The 12,875-nt window shown below is 48.5% G+C and overlaps 1 protein-coding gene across 1 annotated transcript in view; it reads right to left on the bottom strand.

Annotated features, from left to right (window-relative positions):
- BCAP31 (B-cell receptor-associated protein 31) overlaps nucleotides 1–12,875 on the bottom strand; it is a 24,336-nt gene that overhangs the window by 5,820 nt on the left and 5,641 nt on the right. The window contains exon 4 of the mRNA XM_005886146.2: nucleotides 9,075–9,222. Within this exon, the coding sequence (XP_005886208.1) occupies nucleotides 9,075–9,222 (148 nt within the window). The remainder of the gene's footprint in view (nucleotides 1–9,074; nucleotides 9,223–12,875) is intronic.

Raw genomic sequence — 12,875 nt, 5'->3', positions numbered from 1 at the left:
TTGGGGGGGGGGGGGGGGTGGAGTTCACTCTGCAGCATTGGAGCAGCTGACAGAATCATCCCCTGCCCTTGATTCAAGCAACCCTGGCTGCCTGCCAATCTCCTCCCTGACAGGGTTTATCTCAGCCCAGACCCTTATGCCCAACTGCCTACTAGACCACGGCTAAGTGTCCCCAAGACATACCCAATGCAGCCTGTCCACGAGGGCCGGATCGCCCCTGCACCTCCCAAGCTCTCAGGCCTCCACCCCTCCCCCAAGCCATTATCTAGTCCTATCCATTTCAACACCAGACAGACGACTCCCCGAGTCATCCCCATCACAACTTCTGTCCTGGGTGGTTTTAGCAGCTACTAACTGGCCTCCTCCCTAGCGGTGACTGTACTGCTTGGCAATACATGCCCTAAGGGAAGCCAGAGTGATCTTTCTCCAAGACTATCCGATCATGTCACCCCTCTGCTTCCATCCCTCCAACACCTGCCCTCAGCCTCCGGCTGGCACACAGCTCTCTGCTCTAGTAACACCAAACCACTGGCCCTTCTTGGAACACCGCAGGGTTCTCACCTGCCTTGTTTCCCTGCCCCTGCACTCAGCGCTCCAGTCTGCAATGGCTCCTCCCCTTCTGTTTGTGAACTCTTGCTGAGGACTCAAGACCCAGCTCAATTTCTATCTGCCCCCCAAAAGCCTCTCCTGATCCTCCTGTGCCCCATCCAGATGCATTCGTCTGGCTTGTTCTCATCGCCCTGTATCACTTGTTCCTTGTCTGGCTGCCCAGGGGCCAGGGACTGCACCTTTGATCTCTAGATGGACCCCCAAGGCCCTGGAAATGACCTCCCCACTCTCACGTGTGTGAGGCTGCACCTCAAGCCAGGGCTGAATGCAGGTCTGGGGCCCTGGCTCTTCCCTGACCTGGCTGCACTGAGGGGGACACAGGTCACGGAGCTTGCCCATGCAGCAACAGGGTAGCAGGAAAGACCGGCAGGAAGGCACCAAGTCAGGCCCGTGCGGATGAGCAAGCTAGGCTTGCGGCTGCAGTGGGAGCTGAGAAGGCACTCTGGGAAGCACTCATCATCACAGCCGGGGCAGAAGCCAGTGTCCTGGACCTCATCCACAGGGTGTTCCCATAGGGCCCCATGCTAAGCCAAGCTCAGCACTCCCTAGCAGGCCAAGTAGGCCTGCCTTGGAGCTGGCCTTCTAGAACTCTCACTGCCCCTCACACACTAGGACCCATGCTTTTTGCACCTGCCCTACACTCACCTGTCAAGATCCAACTCCAACACTCCCCCTGTGACCCTGCACCCCCCCAGACCTTCCCAAACACATCAATGCGCCCTTGTGTGTCCCCTCAGTGCCCATGATGGAAGGCGCTGAGCTTCAGACTCTCCAAGTCTCAACAGCCCAGGAGGTGTCATCCTGGAGAAAATGTTGAGGTACTGCTTCTCCCTCTCCTGCTGGTTTAGCCTCCATTGTTCTCTGCTTTACCACCCAAACATTATTATGGGGATAACTGCTCTTAGCTACCTATTTCTGGACAACGGGTCAGACAAAACTCAGGAGCCAAAGGGATTTCCCAAAGAAACATGGCTGACAGAGGGGCCCAGGTTCTGGGTTAAATGCCCCCAATGACAGAGGAAAAAGCCAGCACACGAACCTTGAGAATCCAGAGGTTTCCTTGGCAGACTAATGTCACCCCCAAATACCTGAATTCAACACAAGTTTCTTCGTAAGATGTTTTTGGACACTGAGCGGGACTCTCGTGCTTTTATAAAAGGTTGAATAAACAAGAGAAGGCAGGAGAAAGCGAGTCTCTGTAAGGACACTAGAGAACCAGGGCCAACCATATCAAGTCGGGGAGACGTGCTTCATATCCTGTCTCCCTCCTGTGGGCTTAACAGGAAGTGGGACAGAAGCAAGGGGGAAGGTCCTTCCAAGTACCAAATGGAATATTCTATGGTTATAGTAGCCCCCCATCCCTGCTGCCCGGTGCAAGTGGGAAGCTGGCGCCACAGCGCCACCTGTTGACTCTCCAAGCTGACTACAGCCTTGCCCCAGTCAGGGCTTCCCAGGGTGGGTGGATTCTGGGTGAACCTTCCCCAGCTGTTCAAGAAAACAGGAGGGTGCCCTGGCAAGGAACCAAAAGCCAGGTCATACCCCAGGAAACAGCTTCAGGCATAGCACTGTAAGAGGGCAGAAGCGGCCCCAGGAACTCTCACTCTGAAGAGCCTGGAGTCATGAAAATAAGGAGACAGCAAAGCAGATCCAGGGACCATCCTCCCACAGGGTTGCTGGAGTAAATCTCAGCATACCCACTCAACCTTCCTCTGAGCCCTGGAGCAGAGGTTGTAGAAAATGGGGAGGGGGAAACATCCCTGTGGCAACTCCAGCTAAAGACCCAGGTGGCTGTTGGCCACCCTGACAACAAAGTCAGCTAGAGGGGGACAGGGCAGGGGTATGCAGTCAGTCCTTCCAGCGACTGCCTGTCCTCCACCCTCTTAAGCTGAAGAGCACTGGGGGACAGGAGCAAGCTATGTTTCCAGGGGTTTTGTAGTGTGTCTTCTAGAAACCAGCCAATGGATTTTAGGGGACAGAGAGCAACTGAAGGAGGTCAGACAACCCAGGCAAAGATATTCTGAGACTAGCTGACTCCAACAAAAACATGCTGATAGTCCACCTGGCTACGGAGAAGTAACTCTGAAGGCAGTGGCAGGGAAGGGGCCATCACCCCTGGATGTGTCCTGCAAGGCCCTAGAGTCCAAAGGAAACCAAGTAATGCCTCCAGCAGGAGGCCCGGTGTGCTCAGAGCCTGGGGGTGGGAAAAGAGAAGGCCACCAAATGCAGTTCCCCAGTTACACAAGCCACACTCCTCACAGCGACTCTTTCCATCTTGCAGAGATGGGTTTGGAGGAGCCCTTTGGTCACTTCCCATCCAGAACCCTGCTCTCCACTCCCTCACCCTCTGCTTTTAGGCCAGAAGCTGGAGTCCTCAGGCTCTGAGAGAAAGGGGCCTTCCTGGAAGGGTAAGCTTTCGATGAATTTGGAATCAGGAAGAAGGAACCCCTGCTGGCTTGGCACTGAGCCCCAAAGGTCATTCATTCATTGTTTGTTTTTAGTGTGAGGAAGAGAATTCTTTGTCCCAAATCAGGTAGCTGAACAATCTATTTTAAAGTCAATGCTCATTCTGACACATGTCAGATAATCCTTCTTGGACTCTTCATAGGGAAGACCCCCCGACACATTTTCCTGCAGACCCCCTTCATCAGTGCCCCTCCTACCCTCCTAAGTGCAGCACCCATAGGACACTGGCACACTACTGTAGCTGGGGTGAGTTTGGCTTGGTGGGGACTAGAAGTCAATGGACTTATCAAAAAGGCTCGTACCATGCCCTGGCCAGTGTGGCTCAGTTGGTTGGAGCGATGTCCCGTGCACTGGAAGGTCCTGGGTTCAATTCCCGGTCAGGGCACATATCTAGGTTGCGGTTCGATTTCCAGTCAGGGTGCGAACCGGTGGCAACTGATTGATGTTTCTCTCATCTCTCTCCCTATATCTCTCTCCCTCTCCCCCTCTCTTTCTCTTCTCCCCACCTTCTTCCTCCCTCTCTATAAAATATTCTTTAAGACTATTTTTTTAAGTCTGGCCAGTGTAGCTCAATGGCTGAGCATTGACCCATGAACCAGGAGGTCACAGTTCAATTCCTGGTCAGGGCACATGCCAGGGTTGCGGACTCAATCCCCAATGTGAGGCATGTAGGAGGCAGCCAATCAATGATTCTCTCTCATCATTAATGTTTCTATCTCCCCGTCTCTTTTTGAAATCAACAAAAAAAATACTTTTAAAAAGATTTAAAAGCCTAGATCTAAAGTGCTACTGTCTTTGTATTCTTAGAAAATTATGGCAGCCAACAGATGCATGGATCGAGTGGAACTAAAGGCAAAAAATCCCTCTGGCTGGCCTTCTACAGCAGTGTTCCCTCCACTTAAATCACTATCTTTGGGTAGGCCTGAGCATTAGGATTTTAAAAAATATCTCAGTTAGATACCAATATAAACAAATAAATTATATAAAAAAAGAAAAACCCTGCAAGGTAATCAGGGAACTGTAAGCAGGCACTCATAAGTTTATATTAAGGAATTACTGTAAAGTTCTTGTAGGAGAGGTATTAGCGTGCTTATTTAAGTTTTTTTATTGATTTTGAGAGAGAGAGAGAGAGAAAGGGAGGGAGTGAGGGAGGGAGAGAGAGAGAGAGAGAGAGAGAGAGAGAGAGAGAGAGAGAGAGAGAGAGAGAGAGAGAGAGAGAGAGAGAGAGAGAGAGAGAGAGAGAGAGAGAGAGAGAGAGAGAGAGAGAGAGAGAGAGAGAGAGGGAGAGAGAGAGAGATAAAGATAAACATTGATCGGCTGGCTGCCTCCCTATCAAGCCCCCAATCCGGGCATGTGCCCTGACCCGGAATTGAACCAGCAACCTTTCGGTGCATGGGAAAAATGCCCAACCATCTCTTTTCAAAGCGATGAACCAAAATATTATTTTGCCTGTAAACATGATATCTGGGATTTGCTTCAAAATAATCCAGAGCCAGGGCACAGTGGGGGATGGGGGCAGATAAAACAAGACTGGCGGACGTTTACTGCTAAAGCTGGGTGACATTCACAGAGGACCATTCTATTCTGCCTCTATGTGTGTTTCAACTAAGCAAGCAGTCTGCCATGGGCTGAGAACCCCGTAGCATCATCCAACTGGATGCCCAGGGCCCCAAAGACATCTCAGCTTGCCTGCCTCCAACTCTTTTTCCTTTTTCTGTTCATGCCTCCAACTCTTGTTTGGCCTCTACCTGGGAAAGCCTTCCCCCACCGCCCTCTGCTCTTGCTGCAATACCTATCCTCTCTGTCCTACTCTACTCTGCTACCACCCCATACCCAGCCCAGAACATAAGACCCCTGAAAACCAAGACCTGGCCTTCTCTTCCTTTCCCTACTTGGGCTGGCATAGCCGACCGCACACGTGAGAAAAATCCCACAAAACTCTCTAACTACTTGGGGTGATACTGATAAATGTTACCATTTATTAAACAGTCCCCAAGTGCCAGTCATGATGCTGTGACCATGACCTGAGTCACCTCGACCCTTACACTAATCACCTGAGAGAGGTATATCCTCATTCCTGCTCTACAGATAAGGGAAAAGGCTCAAAGAGGGTAAGTGACTTACCCAAAGTCACACAGCTAAGACACAGGATCCCAACCCAGGCCCAATTCCAAAGCCCAATCTCATCATATAGCATCTGCATCCTCTGGGGGCCTAGAAGTATTTCTTCACTAGCCCTACTGGGATTCCTGCCATCAAAGCTCGGACATGGAGAGGCCAAAGCAGGGGCTGTGGAAGGCTGCAGGGAGTGATCATGTCCTAAAGGATCTGGGTGTGAGGCATATATACCAAAGGTGCTATGAAGGCACTAGAAGCAGGGGGCGGTAGAATTGGTTTTGATGACAGAAAAGGTCACTTGGCTAGGGGAACAAGGATGGCAGCAGGAAGCCCCACCATGACAATGGCTCCCAGGACACTGAAGAAGCACTCAGGAGACATACGTAGGCTGTAGAACTGGAGCAGTTTCCATATTACAAGATGAACTGAATTCTGGAGGTTGATTGTACAAAGTGTGCACGGACTCAACATTACAGACCTGACCTGAACACTTAGTATATACATACACGAGCAGGGGGAGCATGTGTGTGAAAAGACAGAAAGGCAGATCACCCTCGGGTTTCTGGGCTGAGACACGTGCCATCTTGCTGACCTTCCCCTCCTTCACCGATTTCCTTGTTCCTTCTGATGGGCCTCACTGGCTCCCCCCCTCCGTCCCTCCCTCCCTTCCGTGTATGCATGCGTGCAGGCGGTCCTCCGGCTTCTGCCTCAGCTGCTGCTCTGCAGATGCCCACAGCAGAATTGCCACCATGTCAGCCTCAGAGGATTGGTGTCCCTGTTAGCTGCTCTCCTATCTCCCATCAAACCTCTTAAACCTGTCCCTCAATCTCAACTTATGCTACCACTCCCTGGTTCAGGCTGCCAGCATCTCTCACTCCAGCGACCCCCAACTTGGTCTCCCTGTTCCCAAGATGCTCTACTCCACCCCATGCACTGTCACCAAATATGAACACCCAATTCTGACCATGGTGCAGCAGCCTTGGAAAAACACAGTGCTTTACCACATGGAGGTTGGGTACAAACTCATTCAAAACCCTCTAGCCCAGCCGTGGGCAAACTACGGCCCGCGGGCCAGATCCAGCCCGTTTGAAATGAATAAAACTAAAAAAAAAAAAAGACCGTACCCTTTTATGTAATGATGTTTACTTTGAATTTATATTAGTTCACACAAACACTCCATCCACGCTTTTGTTCCGGCCCTCCGGTCCAGTTTAAGAACCCATTGTGGCCCTCGAGTCAAAAAGTTTGCCCACCCCTGCTCTAGCCTGTCTCCTGCCACTCCTGACTTATCCACCCTGGCTCTGCCTCCCTTCCCAACTTAGCCAGTACCTAAGGAGGTTTAGGTATTGAGTCCGTGCCTCCCAGTGAGATGTGTGCAAACACAGACAAGGAAGAGACAGACAGTAAGAGAGAGACAGACACTTGGAACAGGATCAGGAGGCCCATAGAACCTGGCCTGGTGGTTCCAGCCTTCACTAAAGGGCACCAAGGGTTCATCAGCTTTTGCAGTACCTCATTGAGATGCAATGAGCCACGACCACAAGTCTTTCAAGTTCATGTTCGGCCCTATTTCCACGGCCCTTTATGAATCTACACACACGTTTACAAATGTTTCCCTTTTAAAAACTCAAGTCCCATTCGAATCAACACCACCTAGACAACTGAGGATTGAGAGGCAGCTAACCTACCTGCTGTTCACTTCCTCCTAGCTTTCATATCTCTCTGCATCTGCTCACCATGACAACCGCCTTCAGCACAGAACACTGAGCAGGTTGGGGGTAGAGCACAAGCTCCTGAGGCCTCTATTTGGATGGAACTGATCCATGGGGCAGCCACTCATGGGAGTTAAAACCCCGCCCAATGACACTGTTATGGCAGCATGGGGCCACACTTCAGCACCTGGTCCATAAAAATTGAATTGGAACCCAGCCGGCATGGCTCAGTGGTTGAGCATCGACCTATGAACCAGGACGTCATGGTTCGATTCCCGGTCAGGGCACATGCTGTGGTTGCGGGCTCGATCCCCAGTGTGGGGTGTGCAGGAGGCAGCCAATGATTCTCTCTCATCACTGATGTTTCTCTTTATCCCTCTCCCTTCCTCTCTGAAATCAATAAAAATATTTTTTTTAAAAATTGAATTGGAGCCTGGCAATCATCCTGCCAAAAACCCACATATACTAGCTCAACAGAAGGCGGGGGCAGACTGAGAGAACTGGCTCTCTAAAGAATTCAGAGTAGTCACCAACTATGCCTCTTTGCACGTAAATGCACACAAGCTATTCTTTCTAGAACATGGCTTGAGATAAGAATCAGACCCTCCCATTCTAGTCATTATCTCATCCATCTTCGCCTCCCTTTGGAAATTGAGATGCTTGCCTGTCTGTAGTCTTCCAGAATTTCTCCCAACCCGCAATTCCATCTACAAACAATTGCAAGATCCCCCAGACATAATGCCATCAAGCACAAGTGGAAGCTAAGTCATTTTGAGTAGCTGGGCACTTCAGTGTATCTTTACCCTTCTGAGACTTCAATGATCTCATCCCAATGCCTCCTTGACCCTTAACCTTCTGCCCACCATTCTTTACTTGACACAGAAACATTAAGGGGACTTCTTCTCCCATGTCCTACACCGTGCTTCACAATCCAGAGTTCATTGCAGGGTTCCGCCTTCCTGATACTATTCTTAAGCTCCGTGTGCTCTTCTGGGGCAGTCCCTGCTTTTCGTCCTGTCCTTCCTATCTTTCAGATGAGATGTGACCTGGCTGGGAAGCCCTGAGTGCTTCTGTAGTCCCTCAGACTTACAGTGCCTTCATGTCCCACTCCACCCCTCCCAGCTCCCATGAAGATGGAGTCAGAATCCTGTTTTTGCCTCCCTTTCAGTCTCAGCCTACAAGATCATCATCATCTTTTTCAGAGGTTCCAGAAACCCTAAAATTCTAGAGTCTGTGTCCGACTCCTTCCAGCCTTCTCATTTCCCGACTCTGATCATTCGGCTCACCTTGAAGAGCTGTCTGCCCTTTCCAGCACCACCCCTGCCACTTTTCCAACTCTGACCCAGAGAGGGCAGGCTCACCTGAGCAACTGACTTTTTCTGCAAAACTGGAACTCAGACATGTAGTCATTCTAATGCCTAGTGAAAAAGGATGTCCAGGTGACGGGTGGTGGGAGATCCCAGCCCAACCAAGGATCCAAACACTCACCCGGCTTCTGAGTATCCGCACAATGAGTGCCATCCGGACTCCTCCGAAAGCCCTTGGCCTGTGTTATGTCTACCCGCTGCCAGTCAGCATACTTGAGAACAGCCAGGGCCCCAATCAGAACCCCTGTGAGCAAGAGGCAGTAAACCAGCCCCAAGCTCAAACAGGTGCTTCCTATCAGTCTAGTCTTGCCCAACTAGCCAACCCATGACCCTAATCAAGGCATTCAATCTTACAAAAAAAAAGAGAAGAAATAAACAGACTGTCATGGATCAGAATGTGCTCCCAGAGGTCTAACATCTGGGAAGGCCCTAGGGACACAATCAGTCTCAGCCATGCCTTTACCCATTCCTCCCAAGGCAAGAAGCCAGTTTAACCTTCTGCTTCTCCCAGAGGAGGGAAACACCTCACTTCACACTATGTACAGAGAGCAAGCTGCTAATGCATTTGCCCTAAGAGAGCATGTGGCAAGTTGTGGCAGAGCCAGAACCCGCATCTTCTAACCTTCCAGTCAGTCCTGTCTCACTCTTTATGTTGCCTCTGGAGGTCAGGGGGGAAACTGGAGGCCTCTGGGGAAACTGTGTGGATCCCCTAACATAGACAGGCCTCGGGTTCAAGGCCATCTACTGAGGAATCAAAGTCACAGCCCAGAGGCCCCCTCACAGTCCCTCACCCCTCCCCACTCACAAGGACAGCAGCAAGGAAAAGCCAGCAATGTAGAGATTCCGCTGGGCACGGAAAAGCTTCATGTGGAAGTGTTCCACCGCTCCAGGGTTGTTCTGGAGGTTCACCTTCTCTGTCACGTCGTCATACTTCGAAATCTCACGTACAGCATCTGTGGTGAAACAGAGAGATGACACGGGGTTTAACTCCCTCTGGAAGAAGTCCAGACTGTCCAGCTGAGACAAGTGTGAGTTGGGGAGGTCTCAATTCCCTCAAACTGTCTCCCGCTATCACCCCTTCTAGACACACCTCATGGAATGCCCATCAGAGCTCTGCCCTCAGACCCTCCTGCTCCTCCAGCTTTCCTCATGTCCGTCCCTGGCCCCATTTTACCCAGGCCACAGGCTTGCTCTCTGTGTCAAGATGCTAACCAAGTCTGAGACATTGCTAGCCAGGAGCAGCCCCCTTTGCCATGGTCCCCCTAATGTCGGGTTCTGTCTGTCAAGTCAGGCAGGCCACCAGCCACCCCACTGATAAGCTAGGGCAGTCCTGCTTATGGAAATGACCGCTGAGGAAGTATGAGCTGCCTAGGAGGCAAGAACCAGAGGATGCCTGCTAAAGATTCAAGTATTTTCATCTCTAAGCTTTATAATGGGTTTTATTACTCAAACCATTTTATTTGGATTAAAAAAGGCATTTGTGGCCGTAACCGGTTTGGCTCGGTGGATGGAGCGTCGGCCTGTGGACTGGGGGGTCCCGGGTTCGGTTCCGGTCGGGGGCATGTGCCTTGGTTGTGGGCACGTCTCCGGTGGGGAGTGTGCAGGAGGCAGTTGATCGGTGTTTCTCTCTCATCGATGTTTCTGGCTCTCTCTCTCTCTCCCTTCCTCTCTGTGAAAAATCAATAAAATATATTTAAAAAAAAATTAAAAAAGGCATTTGTGGTCATCAAAAATTCAAACATTCCAGAAATGTGGAAAAAGAACCCCATAACACAGTCACTTCCAGCAGGGTATATGATATGCAGCCATCATATCTAAAGCTGTCACTTTCAGTCACATTACACTGTTATTTTCTTGGTAATACACACCCTTATCTGAAATTACCCTAATTATAGGTTTATCGTGTCTCCCCCAAATTAAACTAAAAACTCAAGCCCTAGCTGGTGTGGTTCAGTGGGTAGAGCATCGGCCTGCAGACTGAAGGGTCCCGGGTTCGATTCCAGCCAACAGCACATGCCCGGATTGCGGGCTCGATCCCCAGTAGGGGGTGTGCAGGAGGCAGCCTATCAATGATTCTCTCTTATCATTGATGTTTCTATCTCTCTCCCTCTTCCTTCCTCTCTGAAATCGATAAATATATATTTTTTTAATTAAAAAAAACCCTGAGTCTTTACAGTGAAGAAAAATATAAAAATAAAATAAAAACTCAATGAGAGCAGAAATCCCCAGGGCCTAGCAAAGTTTAGGGTACACAGGGGGCATGCAAGTAACTCCTGAATAGTGAACAGCCTCTGCTCCTGAGAGCCGTTGTTAGACATACAGTACTTAAGTTTATAAATATTTTTACATCTATGTTTGTGTAATAGAAATGGAACCAGCCCATAGCTACTGCTTTCTCTCCTACACCCAGACATCTTTTTAAGTCAGTTCATAAAGACCTACCTAAAGAGGGCTCTTAATAGACCCCCATATAAAAGGGGCAAGGTATCACTGTATGGACATGGTTTAATTCTTAATTCCTGGCTTGAGACTGCTTGGTTTTTAAGTTGATTTTACATTATAAGAACCTACCTTTCCTTACTGGTGCCTTTATGTTAAATCTGTATTGTGCCCTGGCAGGTGTGACTCAGTTGAGCATCGTCCCATATACCAAAAGGTTGCCAACTTGGTTTCCAGTCAGGGCACATGCCCAGGTTGCAGGTTCAATTCCCGGTTAGGGTGTGTGTGGGAAGCAATCGATCGATGTTTCTCCCTCACATCAGTTTCTCTCTCTTTCCCTTCCTCTCTTTCTAAAAATCAACTTAAAAAAACATTTAAATCTGTATCTTAAAAGCGAGCACTCTCCAACACTATTAGCAGGGGTATAAAGTGGGCAACTCACCTATTTGCAATGGATTGCATGTTCCTGTCTCCTCAAATTCCTATGTGGAATACTAATCCCCAATGTGATATTAGGAGGTGGGGCCTTTGGGAGGTAATTAAGTCATGAGCACAAGGCCCTCATGAATGGGATTAGTGCCCTTATAAAAGCCACCCTAGAGAAATCCCTACCCTCTTCTGCCATGTGGACACAGCAGGCAGTAGTCTATGAACCAGGAAGAGGGCTCTCGCAAGACACCAATTCTGCTGGCACCTTGATCCTGTACTTCCAGAACTGTGAGAAATAAATGTCTGTTTCTTTAAGCTGCCCAGTCTATGGTATTTTTGCTACAGCAGCCCAAACTAAGACACATAATTTAAAATGTTCATTCCCTTGGATTCATCAATTCCACTTCTATGAATTTATCCTACAGAAGCACTTGCATAAATGTGCAATGAAATTAGGATGCCTATAAAGAAGGAATTAGCCCTAGCAGGTTTGGCTCAGTGGATAGAGCATCGGCCCAAGGACTAAAGGGTCCCAGGTTCAATTCTGATCAAGGGCACGTATCTCAGTTGCAGGCTTGATCCCCAGAGGCAACCAATCAATGCGTCTCTCTCACATCGATGTTTCTCTCTCTGTGTCTCTCCCCCTCCCTTCCACTCTAAAAAAAAATCAATGGAAAAATATCCTCGGTGAGGATTAACAAATAAAAAAAGAAGCAATTAAATTACAGTATAACCATATGATAGAATACAAGCACCTCACCGATGAGTTTTCATCAACATTGAGGCAAGATCCTCCACCAGCAAAAAGATTATGACTCGCTGAAGGCTCAGATGGTTAGCCTTTTTAACAGCAAAAAAAAAAAAAAAATTTTTAATCCTCACCCAAGGATATGTTTTTATTGATTTTAGAGAGGGGAAGGGAAAGGGAACCATTAATGTGAGAGAAACATTGATAGGTTGCTTCCCATACACACCCCAACTAGGGTTCGAACCCACAACCTAGGCATGTGCTCTGACTGAGACTCAAACCCAACACCTTTTTGGTGCACAGGATGATACTCCAACCAACTGAGCCACCGGCCAGATCACAATAAAGTATTTTTAGTTAAGGTATTTATATTATTTTTATAAACATATTGCCATTATATACTTAACAGATTACAGTAAAATGTAAACATAACTTTTATATGCACTGGGAAACCAAAACATTTGGGTGACTCGCTTTATTGTGGTATCCACCTCACTGGTCTAGAACTGAACCCACAATATCTCTGAGGTATGCCTGTATAGTCTCAGCCCTCCGTATCTGTGGGTTCCACATCTTTGGATTCAACCAAATGCAAAAATATTTGGAAAAAAATATTGCATTGTTGCTATTTGTGTGTTATATGTAGTTAGGTCTATGATGGTCATGTCTGTACTGAACATATAGTGACTTTTTTGTCAATATTCCCTAAACAATACAGTGTAACAACTATTTGCATAGCATTATATGTATTAGGTATTATAAATAATCCAGAGATGATTTGAAGTATATGGGAGAGTGTGCATAGGTTATATGCAAATACTACACTACTTTTTTTTAAAATATATTTTATTGATTTTTTACAGAGAGGAAGGGATAAGGATAGAGAGTTAGAAACATCGATGAGCCATAACCGGTTTGGCTCAGTGGATAGAGCGTCGGCCTGCGGACTGAAAGGTCCCAGGTTCGATTCCGGTCAAGGGCATGTACCTT

This window comes from Myotis brandtii, unplaced genomic scaffold (assembly GCF_000412655.1).
Source record: "Myotis brandtii unplaced genomic scaffold, ASM41265v1 scaffold959, whole genome shotgun sequence".
NCBI classification, from domain to species: Eukaryota; Metazoa; Chordata; class Mammalia; order Chiroptera; family Vespertilionidae; genus Myotis; species Myotis brandtii.
The sequence above is the reverse complement of the archived record's forward strand: the minus strand, read 5'-3'. Positions and strand labels throughout refer to the sequence as shown.